The sequence below is a fragment of the Blennius ocellaris genome (assembly GCF_963422515.1).
Source record: "Blennius ocellaris genome assembly, chromosome: 14".
NCBI lineage: Eukaryota > Metazoa > Chordata > Actinopteri > Blenniiformes > Blenniidae > Blennius > Blennius ocellaris.
Window position 1 is genome coordinate 17696433 of NC_137663.1, and position 20117 is coordinate 17716549.

The window sequence follows — 20117 nt, forward strand, 5'->3', positions numbered from 1 at the left end:
GTCCATTGAGCTGCCTTGGTTTAGTTTTCAGTGCTTTCTTTTGTTCGGTCTTTTCAGGGAAGGGCTCCGACTCACAAACAGACTCGATCAACTCGATTAGTCGAATCATTTGTGTGACTTTTCACATCGTGAGAAAAATGTAGAAAACATGCACAAGTACAAATGTATTTATTTAATCTCATTATATGTTAAGTGTTATAAAGCACTAGAAAAATATTAAGTCACTGTACAATAACCAATAACAATAAATCTGCAATAACAGGGTCAAACGATTTCTAGCTATATATTACTGGCAGCTCGTAAGAAGTCTATTACAAGGAAGTGGTTAAAAATAGAATCACTAACCATTGATGAATTGAATGACAATGTGTACAAGATTTATGTTATGAAAAGAAAATTATTCCGAAAGGCAGATAAGAAAACTTTTACAAGAGGAGGCCTGAAGATGTAAAACTGATTAGATCTGACTTCATTTGACAGTCTTAGGCTCTGCGTGAGCTTAACATTTTTCTATATGAGAGTGTTTGAGGATCTGAGGAGGGTGCTCCCATTTTCTGTTCTTTTATTATTAGATTAGTTTGTTTGTTTAATTGTTTGTTTGTTTCGTTCGTGTTAATAACCAATATAATTGGTCCTTAAACTAAAGAAATGCTTTAAAAGCAAACTGGACAAAATCAGCTGGACCTTTTACAGCCATGCTTCTCGTCCTTGAATGACAGGTGGTATGGGCTGCATCTTCTTTCACAGTTTTTGGGGATTTATTCAGAAATGGTCAGCTGGTAACATCCCAAAATCGAATTGTGATTGGTCCTTGGATGATAACAAATCATCCCTGATATTTCCATTCAATTCAAGTGAGTAGTTTTGTGAAAAATTGGTAAAATACATATATACATTTATAGTGAGCATATTGCAGCTGATGGTCTATAACCATGCAGCATTGCCAAATAACTGTGATAGCAGTTGTGTACCTGAAAGCCAGATTTACCAGATACATTGTAAAAATGGACATTGCTAAAATATATTCCCAAAAAGCATTAAAATATTTTGTGTTGTGTTTTTGATGTACAATGTTGGAAATACATGATTGACTTCTATTCAGACTGTCAATCATCAAACATTTTTTTTAAATATCTAATGAAATCATATTGATGATTCAATTGGAATTGTTTTCCGGTTTAATATGTGGGAATTTTACATTTTACATACAATCTTAAGTCTATTTAACAACACGATAAAATAATTATTCCAGTTGAATGTTGAGAGTCAAAAGTAACGGAACTGGTATCCTATTAAAGTAATCTTACAGTAAGATTGTTCAGAATTGGAATAGGATTCTGTAGCACTGCTTTCTCTGAATTCCCTCAGATATATAATATAATAAACTCTGAATCATGATTGAGTCAGGTGAATTTCTTCTTCAAAAAAAAAGCGCAGAAAAAGCAAACAATTTACAATAATAATAAAAAATTTTTTTATTATTATTTATTTTATTTTATTGTGTTGGTGTTGCTGTCTTTTTCTTTCTTTGTGTTTACTGTCAAGAAGAACAACGGAAAAATGAAAATAAAGAGTTTAAAAAAAAAAAAAAAAAAAAAAAAAGCGAAGCAGATACTCTGCCACGATTGAAGAACACACATTCTACCACAACCTCAACATGGTTGTCAAGTGCAAGGGCAATGGAAAGCAAGTTCAACCAAAGTAGTACAACAAACAGACAGAAGATGGCGCCAGGAGAAGGAATATACAGTATAGTGCAGAAAACTACAGCTGAACAGCAGGAAGTCATGAGTGAGTAACCTCTTCAAACAGCTGAGACTTGGCCGTTTGAAAGAATTTTTCAAAAGCAGAAATCACCACTCAAACGTACTTCAAGACAGGTAAAACTCAGAGACTCATTGAATAGATTTAATGACATTTTGCGAATTTAAGAAAAGAGAAACCCAGCCAGTAGCAACTGACATTATTGAAATGTGTATGAATCAGCTGTAGCATGCAGGAAGAAAACAGTGTGATGCATGTACATATATAAAAGTACCTCACCAAGTAAATAATGCTATAATAATTTTGAACCCAGATACAGACACACACCTCCAGTTCCAGCAGCAGCCTGGGAGCAGATACAATAAAAATCCACCCCCAGACCCCAGGTGAGGTCCTTTCCCGGGGGCTCCAGCCTCACTCCCCGGCAACCTGAGGCCAACCCCCAGTCTCTGATTAGCATGGCCCAGGAATGCCTTTCTCTCCAGGTTCTCGTTATCTGTTTTAGGTTTTCCCACTGGAGCTAACCTTCCAGTGTGCTGTGAGTATTGTGTGTTGCATGCGCATGCAGCCAGTACTGTTTTAAAGATCTGTTTGACTAAAACCTGATGCGTATGTATTCAAGCCTATTTGACCCCTGTGTAAAAAAAGCTGATATGTGGATTTATTTAACTTCCTTTTTGTTCACAATGTGAAAGTAGTTACCCCCATGACTGCATGTCCTGCTGTGACTCTACTCACATAAATTAGTGAATGCAATCACACACCCCATCTGCAGAAGGAAACAGCTGCAACAATAGATGTAACATGTATGAGTAAACAATGAGTGGCATACAGTGCAGCTTACAATAAGTCTCTATCGGCTCACAACAAAAATTTCCCTATGAGGTTGGAATGCAATTTAAATATAACGCTGCAAAAGTAAAGGTTCTCACTTTTATTTCAACGCCTGTCACGGTGTGTGCAAGGAGAGCCGGAAAGGAACGTCTGAAATCAGCCTAAACCAGCCATTCAGGTTTATTGTGATGCACAAGACAACTACAAAGCAGCTGTCACGACTCTCTGCTTGAGAAGAATCTGAAGATTTAATGGTGAGAAAGTGTTGTAATGAGGCCCTGTTTGTGAAAAAAAAGTGTAGATGTACACGTTGGGAACAAGTATTTCTTGTAGTATATGTAGTATATATGTTTCATTTATTTATACATTTTATGTATGTATGTATGTATGTATGTATGTATGTATGTATGTATGTATGTATGTATGTATGTATGTATGTATGTATGTATGTATGTATGTATGTATGTGTGTGTGTGTATGTATGTATGTATGTATGTATGTATGTATGTATGTATGTATGTATGTATGTATGTATGTATGTATGTATGTATGTATGTACGTATGTATGTGTGTACGTATGTATGTATGTATTTATTTATATCATTTTCAATAATTGTGATGTATTTTACCTGAATAAAATAGTGAATTTTATTCCAAGACATCTGCTGTATGGCAATGCAAATCCTTTGCACCTTCTGCATTTCACATTCTTTCTGTTCATGCTTTGAATGGGAAAGGTTTGTGATTTCTGTACTTCCAACTGCCACTTTTGTGTCTCTCCTACTTTAAGACAGAAGTGCTTTTAAACCTCTCCTGTTCATCTCTAAAGTGGATTATTCAAACCCCGTGTTCTGTGTGGTTTAATCTATATTCTTTGGATTTCATCCATCTTCCTTGTTGTATATGTTTGGGTTTTTTTCTTGGTAAATGCCAGGATGTGTATTTATTTCTATTTACTGTGGAATTGTTTACTTTGAGTGCCGCAAGCTCAGCTTGCTGATAATTTCCAAGTAATGAGCACATCCACCAAGAATAGTTAAGCATGTCTTCTTTGCCAGTAGGGAAATACTTCAGGAGGTTGGAAACAAGGCGTCATATCACTATTATCAACAAAACTCATTCTGTGACCAGCCTGACATTCATGAGGAGTTCAGTGACTTAAAATAATGCTGCAAGGAAATGTTATAAATTCCTCCATTCCTCCATAACCTCCATTTCAGGTGTTGTAGGCCTGCCCTGACATGAGTGCTCTCCGCCAACATGTCTGTTTGCGCAGGTGTCTGCATTATGTTGTCTGGAACCTGAACGTATTGAGTGAACCCTCCATTTTCTTGCACGTGAACAGTCGGAGTCAAATTGTGGAGATGATGTGGAGGAAACTCAGCTGCATGGACATAGTTTTATTTTACATCTTTCATTTGGGGCAGTGTGAATGTGTGGGGATGCAACACCATTCAAATGTCTTTAGATTGGGTTAAGTGTCTTCTTAGCAGTTTGTAATTTGTTGAAGGTCCCTGCGTGCTGGTCTCACAGCCGGCTGCACTTTTAGAGTTCAATGTTAATTATGATGCTCCAAAGACAGGCATTTTGGAGAAAAAAATTAACTTGTAGCATATTTTATACCTCACAACAATGGGACAGAGGGTCCTTTTGTGTATTAAAGATGTTTCATTAAAGAGTTATTCATGTCAGAAATCAGAATCTGTGACTATTGAGCCAACTGTTAAATGCTGAGTTTTTGCCTTTTTAAATTTTTTTTATTTATTTGTCCAGCTACAAAAAACACCTGACTTGCTGGTTTGGGTTTGGTCATCCTGAACCCAGTTTTAGTGTTTGTTTCATGGAGATTGGCTAATATGAAATGAATATGTCACATACGACTAGACACTATGTGCTGCCATGGGACTGACGGCCTCGGGGAGTGTAGTGTGCTCTGTGATCCTTCAGGGAAAATTGTGTCTCATTAATTTGACTCATTAAGTGTCAGAGGCCGAAGTGAAACTCGTCTCTTTTAAAGATGTCCAGCCTGGATTGTGAGCGGCTGGACAGTCTGGAGGGCTGGGTGGCCGTCAAGAGCAACATATTCGAGGAGAACCTTAGCATGACCTCGCAGTAACAATTTTAGTGCCTATAATTAGAAATGTGAAGCTGCTTTTATCAGTAAAATATATTTAAAAGGTTTATTTTTAAGTGATTTGTAAACATTTGTACATTTGGCCTATTGGTGAATAAAAAAAAAATGTGACTGTGGCTCATTTATCCTAGTTTTATTATTTTAACTTGTACAATGTGTAAATTAATGCAAAAACCCCTTAAAAGTTTTGGACAGATGTCCATAATTGGATTGATTTAAAACTCAATGAACCCCCTTTTAATACATAAAAATTACCTACAAATTCTAAGTCATAATTCTTGCGATCATAATATGCAATAACCCTTTTACAATCAATGTTAACATTATTTTTAGTGTTACACAGTGTATAATTCTCAATTTTAGTCCAATAAGGCAATTTAGTCTCGTGCATCTCTCTGACAGGCATAGATATAAAACACTTTTTTTTTTGTTTTTACATCTACGTTGGTCGGCGGCCTCGTGCAGCCGCGGCCCCGCCTCCCCGGACACGCGCAGTGGGTCGTGGGAGCAGCAGCGGGAGCAGGGCCCTCCCTCTGTCTCTGCAGATAAATATTCACAGTCTGCCATCCCAGGCATGGATAGCGGTTGCAGTGAGCCATGGCATTGCGACATTACACACTCGACTTCAGCCTCTCTACGGCAGGTAAGGGGAGCGCGTGGAGCCGCGCGGCCGCGGTCCCGCTCGGGTTTGCGGGGTTAGAAGTCACTGCATCAGCGGTGCACGCGAGCTCGCGAGCTCGCTGGCTAGCATGCCGCTACCAACCTGCCAGGCTGTAATCGTCCTTCAAAACACTGGCGCGTTTTTCTTCTGTGGAAACAGGATTGATTCGCACCCTGCCCGTGAGCGCACGTGACTGACGAGGGTGTGCAGGTGACGGCTCATCACGGCTGGATGTGATTAGTGACATTTGTCGTCTGTTGTGTGACGATACACTTGATCTTTATTGTCTAATCGGGCTCATCGCTGCTGGGGTAGCCGCTCGGTCACTGCGGCGAAACAATGTGAATAAAGTCTGTTCAATCCTGTCGCACAGGAAGTGGCGCCCCAACTGCCATTATTGTAGTTCTTTGTGTTCACATGGGAGACCGGTAGTGTGGGACAAAGTCGCATTCACGCCCCCCTCATTTTACGTGGACTGGTGCATAAAATAAAACGTGTTTGTTCTCTGAAATACGAGCATCAAAACCCTAATGGTTTACAAAGTGAGAGAACAAACTAGGACAACATAAATACAAGTGACAGACACACATTTATACACCTCAACTGGTTGGGCATTTTTTTTTACCTATCTCTTGTTATTTAATTAAAACCTCTGTTTCCCCCCAAAATCATTTTTGTATTGGAACATGTTCGGTTGTAGATTTAGCTAAACATTAGACGAGTAACACAAGTTAAAATGGCAATATGTGATAGACTTGTATGAAGGAATAGAGTAAAATCAATAAGAAAATGGATTTAATCATGTCCAAATCCTCAGTGATGAATTTATTGATCAACCATCTAATTATGAAACACTGTAAAATAACAAATAATACTAGTTTATGAAGCTCTGAAGTACAAAAAAAAATCTAATAATAATTCAAGACAACAAGAAGTTAGCTGCTAATTAAAGGGATTCTTTATTGTAGATAATCTTGGAGTAACACAAATCAGAGTGGGAATAACTGATTTGTGAAAAAATGTTTTAATGTATGGCAGCATTTAAGACTATACAAGACTATTATACACTTCATGAAAATACAGCTGAGATATGATTAGTTGGCTGTATTGTGTAGCCTTTGTTACTTTTGCCGAGTGAGTGTGTAAGCTCAGATGCAGGGAGCATCGAAGGACCCTCTGATTTCTTTGTCCTCTGTGTTCCCAGTTGACTCCACTTCGACAGTTGCTGGTCTGCTGTCCATATTTCATGAGCAGGAACTGACGGAGACTGTTCATGACACAAATGGGCATGGATACCTCGCTACATTTGTAGGCAAAAATGGCCGGTAAGGACGACACATTTTAGTTTCCCACAGCGGCTATTGTTTTGAATGAATGGAAATGGGTTACTGTAATGGCACAGAAACCTCCCTCGTCCGTCTGTTTTTGTTGCATCTACATACGTTAAAGGTGTTTCCTTTTTCCCGTGGCGGTATCATAATTCAGTCTGTTGGTTTACGGCCTTGTTTTTCAGGTTAGTCATCTTGCGCGTGCACTCCCATGGGTTGGTCACCATTGATCTGCAGTGTTATGAAGAGGACAACATTGCACAACTAGACAATGTAAGTGAAGAAAACTTCCGGCTGCCTACATAACTTTCAAAAACACTTGGATGTCAACTTGATAACTTTAATGGAAATCAAGGGGGTGTTATAACACATTTTAATGATGCCTCTTGAACTAACTTGCACATATCATTTGAGATATCACATCAGTGTTCAACTGGGAAAAAAAAAAATCTGTGTGCTTGTCAACGAACTTGGCCTCGGTGTTTTGAAAGAGCAAGTCCATACATTCAATATATAATCACTCTTGTCGTGTCTTGTTTTGGAATGCTGCCATGATGATTGCGTGTGTGAGAAATTTAAGGTGTGTCTGTTCTGTTCTGATCCACAGCTTTTAAATGCACTGGAAAAGAAGCTCAAGGTTCTCTTGAATGGCAATATTACGAGGATTAAAAAGTGAGTGTCTTAAGGGTTTGTGGATTTGCTTTGTGCTTTTAAATTGCCAAATTTCACCCGGCTCTCCTGTTGCAATAGTGTTGATCCACTGCGTTTTTCACCATCCCAAGGCTTCCAGCCCTTGTACGAGGCGCAAAAGTGGACCGATACTGGCCCACAGCTGATGGCAGGATAATGGAGTACGACATTGACCAGGTGGTGTACGAAGAGGATTCTGATTACCAAAATATTAAGATATTGCACTCGCGGCAGTATGGAAACATCCTTGTGCTCGATGGGGATGTTAGTAAGTGTACACAGCACCACACGTGAATCAGTTTGGCATCAAGTGATGCCATTTGTATTATTTTCTGGGGATGCCGCATGTATGTCGGACAGAAAACAACATGCGCTTATTGTGTGCCTTGCAGATCTCGCCGAGAGCGATTTTGCCTACACCCAAGCTATCACAGGGAGCGGAAGAGAGAATTATGCCGGGAAGGAGGTGCTGATTTTAGGAGGCGGCGATGGAGGCATTCTTGCAGAGCTGGTCAAAAAAAAGCCAAAGATGGTCACAATGGTGGAGATATCCTTTGCGGCTTCCGCGTTTTAAAAGCGTGTATTTGTGAGTGTGATTTGTTCCCACCCCGAGGCTGTGGGGTGTTTCTTTTCCTTTCGCAAAATTGAGCGTACGTTTGCACCGGACTGATCCTTAACTAAATCGTTTACATCGACCAGAAGGTGATAGACGGGTGCAAAAGGTACATGAGGAAGACTTGCGGCGATATCCTCGACAACCTGAAGGGAGACTGTTACCAAGTTAGTGCTCAATCAATGATTATTTCTTGCAGCTGTGTAGAAGATCGACGGAAGTCGACGATGCAAATTATTACAAATATCTTCAGGTCAAAGTATATATTCCCCCACCCCCCCCCCCCCCCATTATTGTTATACAATAACTTACAAGGTATTCATTTTCTTTTGTCTTTTCATGAATTTCAGATGAAAGTTTAGTCTGAGTGCATGTTGACTGACGTCTCCTTGTCCGGGGTTACAGATACTAATCGAGGACTGCGTTCCTTTGCTGAAAAAGTACGTCCGAGATGGAAGACTGTTCGATTACGTAATTAATGACCTCACTGCGATCCCAATATCCACCGCACCAGAAGAAGGTTCTTATTTATCTGTTCAGTTGCACCGTCGGCGCGTGTTAAAGAAACGAGCGCTCAACTTCTGTCTGCCGTTTGTAGACTCAACCTGGGAGTTCCTGCGTCTCATCTTAGATCTGTCAATACAAGTCCTTCATCCCCGTGGGAAGTACTTCACACAGGTGAGTTCATATTGGAAGCAGGCGCGATGTCACAAGAGGTAAACGTTTAAAATATTGTGCAAAACTTCAGTTTTTATTTGCTGGGAAAATGGCTAAAGTATTTTATTTTTTAATGTGGTTTGTTGACTTGAAGCACAAAAACACCCACTTCTCAACCCTCCAGTGATCTCAGAAAAACAACCCCATAATTCTTGGTGTCTCATGACTGTTGTTTTTTGTGCTGCTGGTCATCAGGGTAACAGCGCGGCCCTCACAGAGGCCCTGAGTCTGTACGAGGAGCAGCTGGGGAAGCTCTCGTGTCCTGTGGACTTCCGCAAAGAAGTGGTGTGTGTGCCCTCCTACTTGGAGCAGTATCCTTCTTATCAGATCTGAGCAGCTGTGATGCTCTAAAGGTCAATGTTTACAGAAATAGCTTCATGAAAGGCTTTCACGCTGTAATATTAACTAAATACGATCAAGATTGATATTGTGAAAGATCTTGTCAACAAGTTAATTTGCCCGAAGCTTTGGATTCTTTCTTATCACCTGAAGGTTTTGACTTGAAATCCTTGTTTTTTTCAGTCATAGTTGATTCTTATTTATAGTATAATAGTTTTTGGTGATTGAATAAAGTCCAATTCTTTCCAATATTCCCAAAGGGGAACAAAATATTGGCGTGTCGTTTGTCTGCCGTCAGATTTAGTAGTGCTGTCCTTAACTGTGCCGCATCAGATGGGTCTTCTACTCTGCGTGGAAGAAGTAAAGACTTGATTTCTCTGCTTCAAAATCCCAGCAGCTGGAATACGAACGCTTCTCTTAATTTCCTCCACTGCCTTTAAGTCGTGTTCAGACTGGACGTGATATGCAATGTTGGGTGAACACAAGTTTGAATGAATGCCCAGTTTTGGAGGGGATTAAATTTACAAAAAAAAAAAAATGAAGCTGAATAAGTAGTCTGTGTTCCTGCTTGCAGATGCCGCATTCTGCCTGTTTATATTGAGCGACAGCAGAGTGAATGAAACGAATAGAAATATTTTGAGAACTCTTTAAGTTTACAAGCGATGGATTTCAAAACACTCCCAGCCTCGTTCAGTTAACGTTGCTATTTCAGCATGAAGTTTGGTTTTTGAATTCGGTCTGAACACATCTTATTGAGCATAGTCGGTTTACCCAGTTTACCTTTTTTCGTTTTCGTTTTTTTTTTTTTCCATTGTTTGCCACAACTTTAAGTTGTATTGATTGTATGTTACTTGATTTTGAGAAATTGTCCATTTGCATGCACTCTGAAGGAACTGTTAGTGTTGGAACACTGTTTTGATACACTGATGATGTGGTGCGACTCATCTTACATGATAGATGTTGTGAGTTCCGATTGTGTGTTCATCCAACGTGTAGGCCCACCCTACCCCGGCTGAGACGCTTTTAAGCTTCATTATTTTGTTACTGTTACCCATGTGTGGTTGTTTTAGGTTGTTTAAAAGCAACATGGTCATGCCCAGTGAGACTGAAGCGTTTGAGTCTACATGTGTTTTTAAAAGGGAAACAATTCCTCCACATTGACACCACCTCTATGCTTGTGCTGTTTTTACGATGTTTTATTCGCACCTTTGGTTTCTCCTAATAAACTGAGTTGTTTTTTTTTTTAAAGATTTTATTAAGCGCATGGACAGTGAATGTAGCTTGCATATACAGTACACAGCACATTTAGCAACCCTGTGGGACATTTATTTATTCAATAAAATTTCACCAAATGCTGTTCTGTCCTGCTTGAGAAAATCTTCTGACCATCTGCAATAAAATACAAATTGGGATCATTGTATTCACGGTGTGAGTTAATCTGCAATGAGAAATGAGTCACCTTTATTTTAGCAATGCTTGAGCATTGACATAAACTCGGCACAAAAAGTAAGGACATTTGTTTGGTGGATAATTTCTTTGTTAAGCAATGCTTGTTGATATTTGTCCAGGTCGGAGGCATCTCGATGCAAACTGACTCGGTCAGCTGGACTTAGTCTTCTGGAAGACATTTTGTCTTGAGTTTAGTTCAAAATGAGATACTTGGATGCAGATTGATATAAAACGCTTTTGGTTGTTTATCTCCTGAGAAGACTCAATACAGTTTATTTACTTTTTGAAACACAAAGTCTGGTTGTCTTCATTCTCTGCACCCACACCTCAAGCTCATGAGAAAAGCTCAGAGCTTCCCAACACATCATAGTACGGATGTTTCTTTTAGCATCACAGTAGAATGGGAAAAGCGAACTTTCAGCTCCTCTGTCGAGCAACTCGTTTCAGTTTGGGAGGCTAATTTACCGACATGATTAATCACATTATCTCTTGCTACTGTAGGTTGAGAGTTAACGTAGATTTCATTGAATGCACTGTACCTCTCAAGGTGAATTGACTTCATTTATATTAACCCAAACTGCATAAATCCTCTGAGTCTGGATCTTCTGGAGGTTTTAATTTTCTGTGTCACCAAAGCAACCTGATGAGGAATTGTTGGGTTTTCTATGTATTTTATTTGAATGTAAAACACAGATGGATTTTAAAGGACATTTTTTTTTTATACTTGTATTTTTTTATTAACATTATTGCAGTTTTGTAAATATGTGGAACGTTTCTGAATACAACACACATGAGATTTGAATTCTATCAGTCTTAGTTTTCCTGATGCTGATGAACATTAGTACATCTTTCTGCAAATAATAAAAGCTCCTCGTGAAAATATGTGCAAAACAAAGATTAATCTTCATCGTAATCTTCAAAACTCATAATCATGAATATCACATTTCACTTGTCATATGGGCTTTTGTTGCCCGTTATAGGTAATTTCACAATACTGCATAACTCATGCAGAACAATGGATAAATAATTTCTCTTTTTATTCACATTATGTACAAGTATTTTTACAACACAATTAAGCGGACTCCAATTCAAATCAAGATACTTGTCGGTTTCTGTGCCGTGCGGTGTTGGCCTCATTGAGGACCACGTCGCTGTGTGCATCTTCATCAGCTGTAATCACTGTGTCTTCTAACGGGTTGTCTGTAAAACAAGGTCGTTGGGTCTTTTTTTAGTCATTGCATCGAAAACAAGATTTGTGTCAAACCCGGTCTCGCATGTCAAACCTCATGGATAGATGCTGGTCAGATTGGAAACCCCCCCCCCCCAAAAAAAAAACCACATCTTCATGTGTATATTAAGTATCTCTCTGACAGGTGGCTCTGACAGAAGCAGCTAAAAGGTCAAAGCATTTTCTCTTACCGTTCCCATTATTTGGCTGTGAAGAGTCCCTGACGAGGAAAGAAGAGGAGTTTGATGAGTTCTGGCCATTTGTGGAATTGACTGATGTCACATTAGTTACGGAGGATCTCCTCGCAGTCTTTTGTGTTGCAGTACGACTCCATTCTGTCAAGATAAGTTACATGTGATTACTTCATGAACATTTGATGGGGGATAATTCTAGTTTTTAAGCAACAAAATATTCAAAGGTGTGTATCAACTAATGATGTAATCATGGTCAATTATGTAATACTTGCTAATAACTTTACTACTTTATCCATTTTGGATGCAGTAATTTGCCAATAGTGTGATCATGTTTTGACAATAATTGAATGTTGTAATAGTGCAAGAATAAGAAGGCATTTCTTGAAAAAGGGCCTCACATAGATGTCATATTCATTCACTGAAGATAAATACTATGCAGCACTCAATTATGGTTGCATTTTTATGAAAGTTATTGGATTATTGGCTTTACTATTACTGGTTGCTACAAGGTATCTCCAAATAGATGTGAGGAGTTTGAAGCATGTAAATGCAAAATAAAGGACTCAAACCTGAGTTTTCTGCAAGTCTCAGTTTGCCACAGCACAGATAGGTCCTCCACTGCTTTCTCACATTTTCCTTCACCGCGCAGTAGAACACAAATATGAAGAAACCTGCCAAAGCACAAACAGTTTGTGTTACACAAAGGTGGAATGATGGATCTGTAAAATGTTAAGGAAAACAGGATCCACTGATTGTAATGAATCTATATTTTATTCTCAACAGAACACTTAAGTTCAATACAATTACAGCCTTCTGGAATTTAATGGCAGCATGGTTGCAGGGCTAATTTGTGTTCACAAATAATGATTTCTGAGGCCACGAAGTGTTTTCCACTATGGAATTATTCATGTTTTTAATGCAGCACTGTATGAGGAAAACACTTCTTTATATTGTTCCATGAAAGTAGTTACTTGTGCATGGCTACATCTTCAGGAACAGGAAGTGTTTTATACTGATGAACTTTAGCCTGCCTTCACTTGTAAAGTACTTTCCCTTTCTAAGATACTCTTTTTATGCCCCTCCATGTCACTAACCTGTTTATCATTAACCTAACTGGTTATAATCTAGCTGCATGTCTTACATTTCTAACCATTTGGGTTCTTTGGTTTTCATGATTTCCAGATGTGTTGCTGCCATCGTGTACAAAGTGTGCTTTACAAACACTCATTGTCCGAATCTTTAAAATGTCAAGGCTGCCAAATCCAAACTATTGCAATGTGTTGCGACTATAACAACTTTTAACAATGCCAGTGTCCAATGAACAGACTCAACAAAGTCTCCCAACTCACCTTGCAAGGAGTTAAATATGGCGAAGAGGAACATGAACGGCAGGTTCACAGGTCCCCATGCAAAGAAAGCAAAGCCCCAGGTCAGTCCCAGGAGGATGGTTATCCCTGACACGCTGCGCACATCCTGGATTGTGGAGCGGTGCCGATTATTGTGAGGGTTCTCCCTCCTGATCCGACACAGCTGGACCAACACAACGATGAACATGGCAAAGTTGAAGAGAAAAATGACACAGAAATAGGCCACCACTGCCACGTAGAAGGCAATGTCATTCCTCAGCCAGCAGCTGTCAGAGAGAGTGTGAAAGGGAGATACATTTTGATCAGTAGGTTGGTATTACCTTCATTTTGTGTAAAAATAAAAATACTTGTGATTGGGAATATTCTGCCAGGGGACTCACAAGTCATCAGTCGTTCCATCTGTGAACCTTGCATAAGTCACAAGACCGTAGTTGTCTTTGTCGATTGCGATGACGATAATGACAACGATCATTGGGACTCCCCAGCCAAACACTGAGCACCTCACCATGTAATAGGAAATGTGGCTGTTAAAGACTTTCACGAGCGCGTGGTACATGTGGAAAGCCTCAACTCCCATCCAGGTGAAGGAAACCAGCAGGAAGTAGTGAAGGAACCAGGCAGTGGAAATACAGAGGCCCACTGCTTCTGGATAAAGTGCGAGCCACGCGTCCACCAGGAAGACGAGGTTCAGCAGCAGCAGAGCGAAACACAGCTGGATCAGGATTTTAGATGGGATGTCCTTACGCAGCTTCCTGCAGTGTCGAAATAGAATAGCTCAGTGAAAAAGAAAGATAGCTCGTCATCAATTTCGCCGAATGCTTAAAGTACTGTGAAATATGGACTGGAAAGCACAATTTTAATAGCATTGCTTCAAGCCAAAGTACAAAAGTGATGATTCGTAACTGCAATAGAGACTGATAAAAAAAAAAAATGAAGTAAATTGACAAATGTTTTTGCGTAGACAAAGTGTAGTTTATCATTATTTCTAAGTGTTAGACTCAGATTCAAAATTCAAATTGAAACCAACAGTCCTGACGAGTAATATCTGAATCACACACAAAATTCCAGTTTCAAAAATGTTTGGACAATGTAAATAAATAAATCAACAAATAAATCAAAAGCTTGTAGTAATTTGCACATTTCAAAAAACAATATTCACTATGGAACATATGGTACATGGGACTGTGATGAGATTTGTTTTGCAGCAAGTGATTGCATTTGGCATGTCATAACAAACTAAATCAAAGTAATATTTTTTATTATTCCAGCTATTTTTGAATTGGGATTACAATTCATTATATAACTTAATACTGACCCAAAGGCTAAGTAGGTGAGGAGGGTGATGGACAGGAAGATGACCGAGATTCCACAGCCAATATATGTGATGAAGGTGAGGATGGTGGCCTGTAGACGACTGGTGAGAGGCTCTCTACCCAAGTTCTGTAGAAATTAAAAGCACACCCCCCCCCAAAATATGGAGTGATTGATGTTATCATCCAACAAACGAATTAATCAGAAAATGTATGACATAATGATATATTTACCAGAAGGATGGCGAAACTGGTTAAATGGTTGCAGCCACAAATGGTCTCATCGTCAGTGCTGTTCAAGACACTGCAGCCATCTGGATTCCAACCACCTGATCCGTCTGTCAACAGACAACACAGACTTACTCCTGTTCCAATATTTCAGGGCTCATGTTCATCCGATTCTCATGGAGAGTTTTTGAAAACCTTACCGTTTAATACAGCGTCCCAGAAAACGCACGTTGTCACAAAATTAGCCTGTAATTTATGACAAAGACATGAATGTGTGTCACTTTTCAGTCCTTAAATATTTGTCGTGAAAGTATCTACAATTCTCTAACTTATAGCATGTCCAGTGAACTTCCTGTGTTTCAATTGTAAATGGCTAAACAAAAACACCCACAAAAAAAATTGCTGTTATGTTATTTATCAAACAATTAATGAACATGGACTCACTGGAGTGGGCTCTAAATGCCTCAGATTGATTCTAACATTGTCTTGGAGTCCGCTGATTGACAGGTTGGCCACAGTAGCTCCAAGGATTCCACTATTAAGTCTACGGTCTGTGGTCAAAGAGGAATCCTGTGGGGTGAAGTAGAGGAATCACAGGCTGTTAGTTTGAAGGTTAAACGCCAGTTTGTGCACTCAAAAGTAGTACATACAGTCGGTATTCATGTTGTTGGAAAAGTCTGTTAGGTTAAACGTACAAACCTGGAACACTGTGCTCCTCTGATAGAAATTGAAATGGACTCTGGAGGCCTGCTGCTGCTCCTCAATGGTTAAATCCTGAGTGAGGGAGGGGGGCAGCGTGACGGAGCCCTGGGGGATGGAGGAATCCACTCTCGTGCTTCTTCTCAGCCGGGGGTCTCCACGGACCTGCAGCACACGGGAGTGCATGATCAGACTCATACTCACACACAATTTATCCTTATAAAAAAAAGGTGTTATTTATTTTTCTATCTAGGGCATCTGACATCTGTGTACTGGAGATCACTTTGTACTGTGACAGTACTACTCAACTGTTCTTTAAAACAGCAGTACGTGTGCAATAACAAGTGTAATCTGAAGATGTACCCATTAAAATGACGCCAAAGGTAATTTTGAGGAGGGAAAATAGGTTGGTGGACACAATTTGTGACCTACTTTCTGTTGCTGAATGTTTTCACACAGGCAGAGCTCACAAGACAAAGCCACTGACTTAATCTTTGACCGCGTGTGGTGTTTTACAAGTTTATCATCTTTAATGGAAGGGGCTTTTTTGGGGCTTTTTTTTATTAAAGAACTGCTGACTAAAACGTGAGACACATTTCAAAGGTGCGGAAATCTGAAGCTAAAAATATTTTTTCCACCAGAAGGTGTCAGCCTGTTAAATCAGTTTGAGGGTAGATTTGCATTTTGCAGTTTCTTTTTGCATGTCATACCTGTACATCACTGGGATTAAGAACAGAAAAAGCTGTTTCTTGGAAGTTTGAAGGATCTATTGGCTTTGCAGACAGAGACAGAGCTGGTGCCGTCAGAATCTCAGCCTCTGTGCCAAGCTCCAGCCTTAATCCCACAGTATCAACGATCCTTATGATCCTGATGGGAAAAAAGCAAATCACTTAGAGTAAGTAAAATATACATAGATATAGTATATCTTTAGTAATATTTGCTACACCAACTGCATGTACAAAGTACCTGACCCAAACTCAAACTGGTAATATCTTTGCTGTACGGGGAGAATGCAATATGCAGTTTTGTTCAAATGTCTATCCTCATACACATACATCTTCTGCTTCATTAACATTTTATGAAATTCAATAGATTTGTTTCTTTTGTATTCCACCTTTGGAACACTGTCTCTCTTACATACCCCCAGTGCTGCAAATGTCAAGCAAAATAATCTCAGTGGATCCTAAATTAAGCAAAGTACATTTTTTATATGTGTGATCTTTTAAGTTAAAGTGCAGTATGTCAAATAAGTGTTTGTATAACCTGTCAGAGGACTCTGCCAATGTCTCTGAAGAGGCTTCCAGCAGATTGCTGACTATGTGGATGGAGGTGTTTGCCAACTCCATGCTGATTGATTCGGCTGACAGAAGGCTCTCCAGCTGAGAGACCAGGTCATTCACTTGGCTGGAGTTCAGATTGGAAATGTCCCTGGTCATATTGAACAGTGCGTTGGCTGCGACTTGACCTGCGATGAACAGATTACATACAACAATAACAATGTGACGATACCAGCATTACAGCCAAGTTGCTGACAGTGATGAGGTGATAACAAACCTGAGACCGTGGTTGTTGGAATCTCCGTCTGAGTCGTGGGAACAACTTCAGTGGCTGTGGTATTCATGGGTGGTATGTTTTCTGCTGTAGTCCTCTGGGGCGGCGATGTTGAGTTCAGTGTCACTGTGACATTTGCAGTAGTGGTAGTATTTTGTGTTGTGTTTGGTTGCAGTGTTGTTAAGTTAGATATCATTGTGACATTTGCAGTAGTGGCATTAACATTTTCTGTTGTGTTGGGTTGAATTGTTGTTGAGTTGAATATCGTTGTGACATTCGCAGTAGTGGCGTTAACATTTTCTGTCGTGTTGGGTTGTATTGTTGTTGAGTTAAATAACATTGTGACATTCGCAGTAGTGGCGTTAACGTTTTCTGTCGTGTTGGGTTGAATTGTTGTTGAGTTAAATAACATTGTGACATTTGCAGTAGTGGCGTTAACATTTTCTGTCGTGTTGGGTTGTATTGTTGTTGAGTTAAAAATCATTGTGACATTCGCAGTCGTGGCATTAACAGTCTCTGTTGTGTTCGGTTGCAGTGTTGTTGAGTTAACCATTGTGACATTCGCAGTGGTGGTGTTAAAAATTTCTGTTGTGTTGAGTTGCGGCATAGTCGTGTTGAATGGAGACGTCCCGTTGGGAGCCATGGTGGTGCTGTTTAGCTGTATTGTTTCATTGCTGATGTCACACTGCTCCCTCAGCAACACAGCCACATTAGTTCCATTTTGACTGTGGAGGAAAAAAGGAAAAAGTCAAGTGATTATCAAATAATGAACTTTTCAAAGAGGTGGTGCAGTTTGATCTGTTGTAATACAAGCAGGGTGCGACTGTGGATTTAGTGATGACTGCATGAGTGTCATGCTCAAGAATGTTCAGAACTGCTTTGTTTAGATTGCAAAATGTCTTTATTTGACATAACATATCCTGACACTCCAACAAATCACTGGAGTGTACCCCCCCCACCAAAAAAAAAGACAAGTTACTGCTAAAGATACTGTGTGAGGAAGATCATACAAACCAGAAGCGGCGGTTCGACTCGTCTATGTTTCTACAAAAGCGACCAGGCCTTCTGTCATCTCTGACCCACGTGAACTGGGATTGTAATGGCTCGTCATCGATTCCAAAAGTTCCACAAATCGCTTCGTAAAACAGAAACACAAACAGGCGCTGTTAGTTTTCTGAAAGTACATCTGACATTTTAACGCATATCACTTTAACTTGAATTCACACCTGCTCGGGTCACGACACCATCAAAGTTGATTTGGTCCACAGACTCCAACATGTTCCTCACAGCTCTCGCTAGAGAACAGATATTCACCGAATTCCCAAACGCCAAAATCACACTGCAGTTTCGAAGACTATAAAAAGAAAAACAGTGAGCGTTCGAATGTATATATATATTTAATGTACACATTTTTTGTATTAGACAAATACAATATACGTACACTTGCACTTAGGTAACTTAAAAGCACTTACTTTGTTGGTGTGTCCCTACAGGTCACACTTGTATCCTGAGGAGATAGCTTTGTTTAGTGAAAAGATTCCAAGTTATGTTGATGTATCTTTTTTTGGAATGTTATATATTTTTGGCAGCAGTACATAAAAAGAAAAATACTTTGCAGAAATGTAATTTCGACATGAAATGTTGTTCCAGTCTAAATGTATTTCATTGGCAATCTGCCTTCACAACTTCAGAAAATTCTTAGTTATATTTCATGCTTTTTTTGAGACAATATAATCAAAATATACTTAAAAAAAATAATGAAATGTATCAGCTGCAATAAAATTGTGATAAGAAATTATAATTGTGTGTATCATTACCTTTATCGCTGTGCTGAGGGATGAACATGTGCCACTGCAAAGAACAGATTCATTCATTCATTCAAATGCGAATGTGATTTTTCATTTCAGTGCTGCTATTGATTAGATTATTCTTTTAATCATGATTGAAGGAACTTACTTTGAATTCTGGGTGCAAAATGGCAGCCGGTTCATTGTGGAAATCTGTAAAAATCCAATAGATAATAATAAATTGATGTGTAAAACCTTAACGTAAAGCATAAATCCTAAATATGTGACTGTTATGTTACCAGAGATGAAAGTTGCGAGTCGGTCATCCTGGGGTCTTGTACTCCAATGTTAAAAGCGTAATATGAATCTAAATACAAAGAATCCAGATTAACTCGTGGTAGACTGTAGATTGACTGTGTCTAATCTGGAATATGGTGACGAGTAAACACAAACCATTTCTGTTGCAAAACGCTGAACAGGTGCAGTTGGCTGAAGGAAAAAGAAAAATTGTTGAGTTTTTATGTGCTTCATAGAGAATATTCAGTGTTATTTGATTATGATATTGTGTACATTACAATGACAAAGAAATACATTTAACACCATGGCGTGAATCGCTTCAGCTGCCACTACATCTGCAGGCGATCCACTTCAGCACAATGTGTTCTCAAACTTAATGTGTCTTTTTTTTTTTTTTTAAGTGTTTGCTGATAACGTACTTTGAAATCTGACTCTAAAGATTTTGTTTTCACACATGTTGTCAAGTCTTTGTGTCACCTCTGGAGTCTTTGAGCTTTTTGTCTCAGACTCAAAGGTTCTGGCATGTAGCCCAGACTTGTGACTGAAGCTCTCTGTCGCTGTACGGCTTATTTGACAAAACAGGTTTACTGTATGACAGTCCATCAAATGAACTCGACTGGAGATAGAGGGAAACAGTAAACATTGAACTGTATAAAAGTAACAACGACTGCGAGTTTCATCTTCAAAGGCCCGGAATGTGCAGACTAATGTCAGCCTTTTGTTCCGTCTTAGCAATAAGCTCAATGAACACGAGAAGAAGCCTTATACTGATGAAACAACAAGTATTTTGTTTGACCTGAATTATTCATTTATATCATAAACACTTGTCTTTAGTCTGTCGTCACAAATGTAATTAAAAGTTTTCTCATGTGAGGTGAATAATTCCATTACATGACACAGTTTCAGAATGTTTGAATTAGATGTTCA

At 39.2% G+C, this 20117-nt stretch overlaps 1 protein-coding gene across 1 annotated transcript; it reads left to right on the forward strand.

Annotated features, from left to right (window-relative positions):
* The first annotated feature begins 5233 nt into the window (after positions 1 to 5233).
* Positions 5234 to 10790, forward strand: sms (spermine synthase). The gene is made up of 11 exons (XM_080509211.1): positions 5234 to 5375; positions 6598 to 6718; positions 6907 to 6994; positions 7329 to 7393; positions 7504 to 7679; positions 7804 to 7958; positions 8102 to 8191; positions 8430 to 8544; positions 8623 to 8702; positions 8937 to 9052; positions 9414 to 10790. Exons 1-11 carry the CDS (start codon positions 5330 to 5332, stop codon positions 9442 to 9444), a joined length of 1083 nt encoding a protein of 360 aa, XP_080365337.1. The 5' UTR covers positions 5234 to 5329; the 3' UTR covers positions 9445 to 10790.
* Positions 10791 to 20117: the final 9327 nt, after the last annotated feature.

What these genes read in the sequence shown, in the direction of transcription:
- sms (XM_080509211.1), top strand. Translation starts at nt 5,330, where the DNA reads ATGGCATTGCGACATTACACACTCGACTTCAGCCTCTCTACGGCAG. An exon ending in CTTCAGCCTCTCTACGGCAG is followed by an intron (nt 5,376 to 6,597) that starts GTAAGGGGAGCG and finishes CTGTGTTCCCAG; the next exon opens with TTGACTCCACTTCGACAGTT. An exon ending in AGATGGTCACAATGGTGGAG is followed by an intron (nt 7,959 to 8,101) that starts ATATCCTTTGCG and finishes TAAATCGTTTAC; the next exon opens with ATCGACCAGAAGGTGATAGA.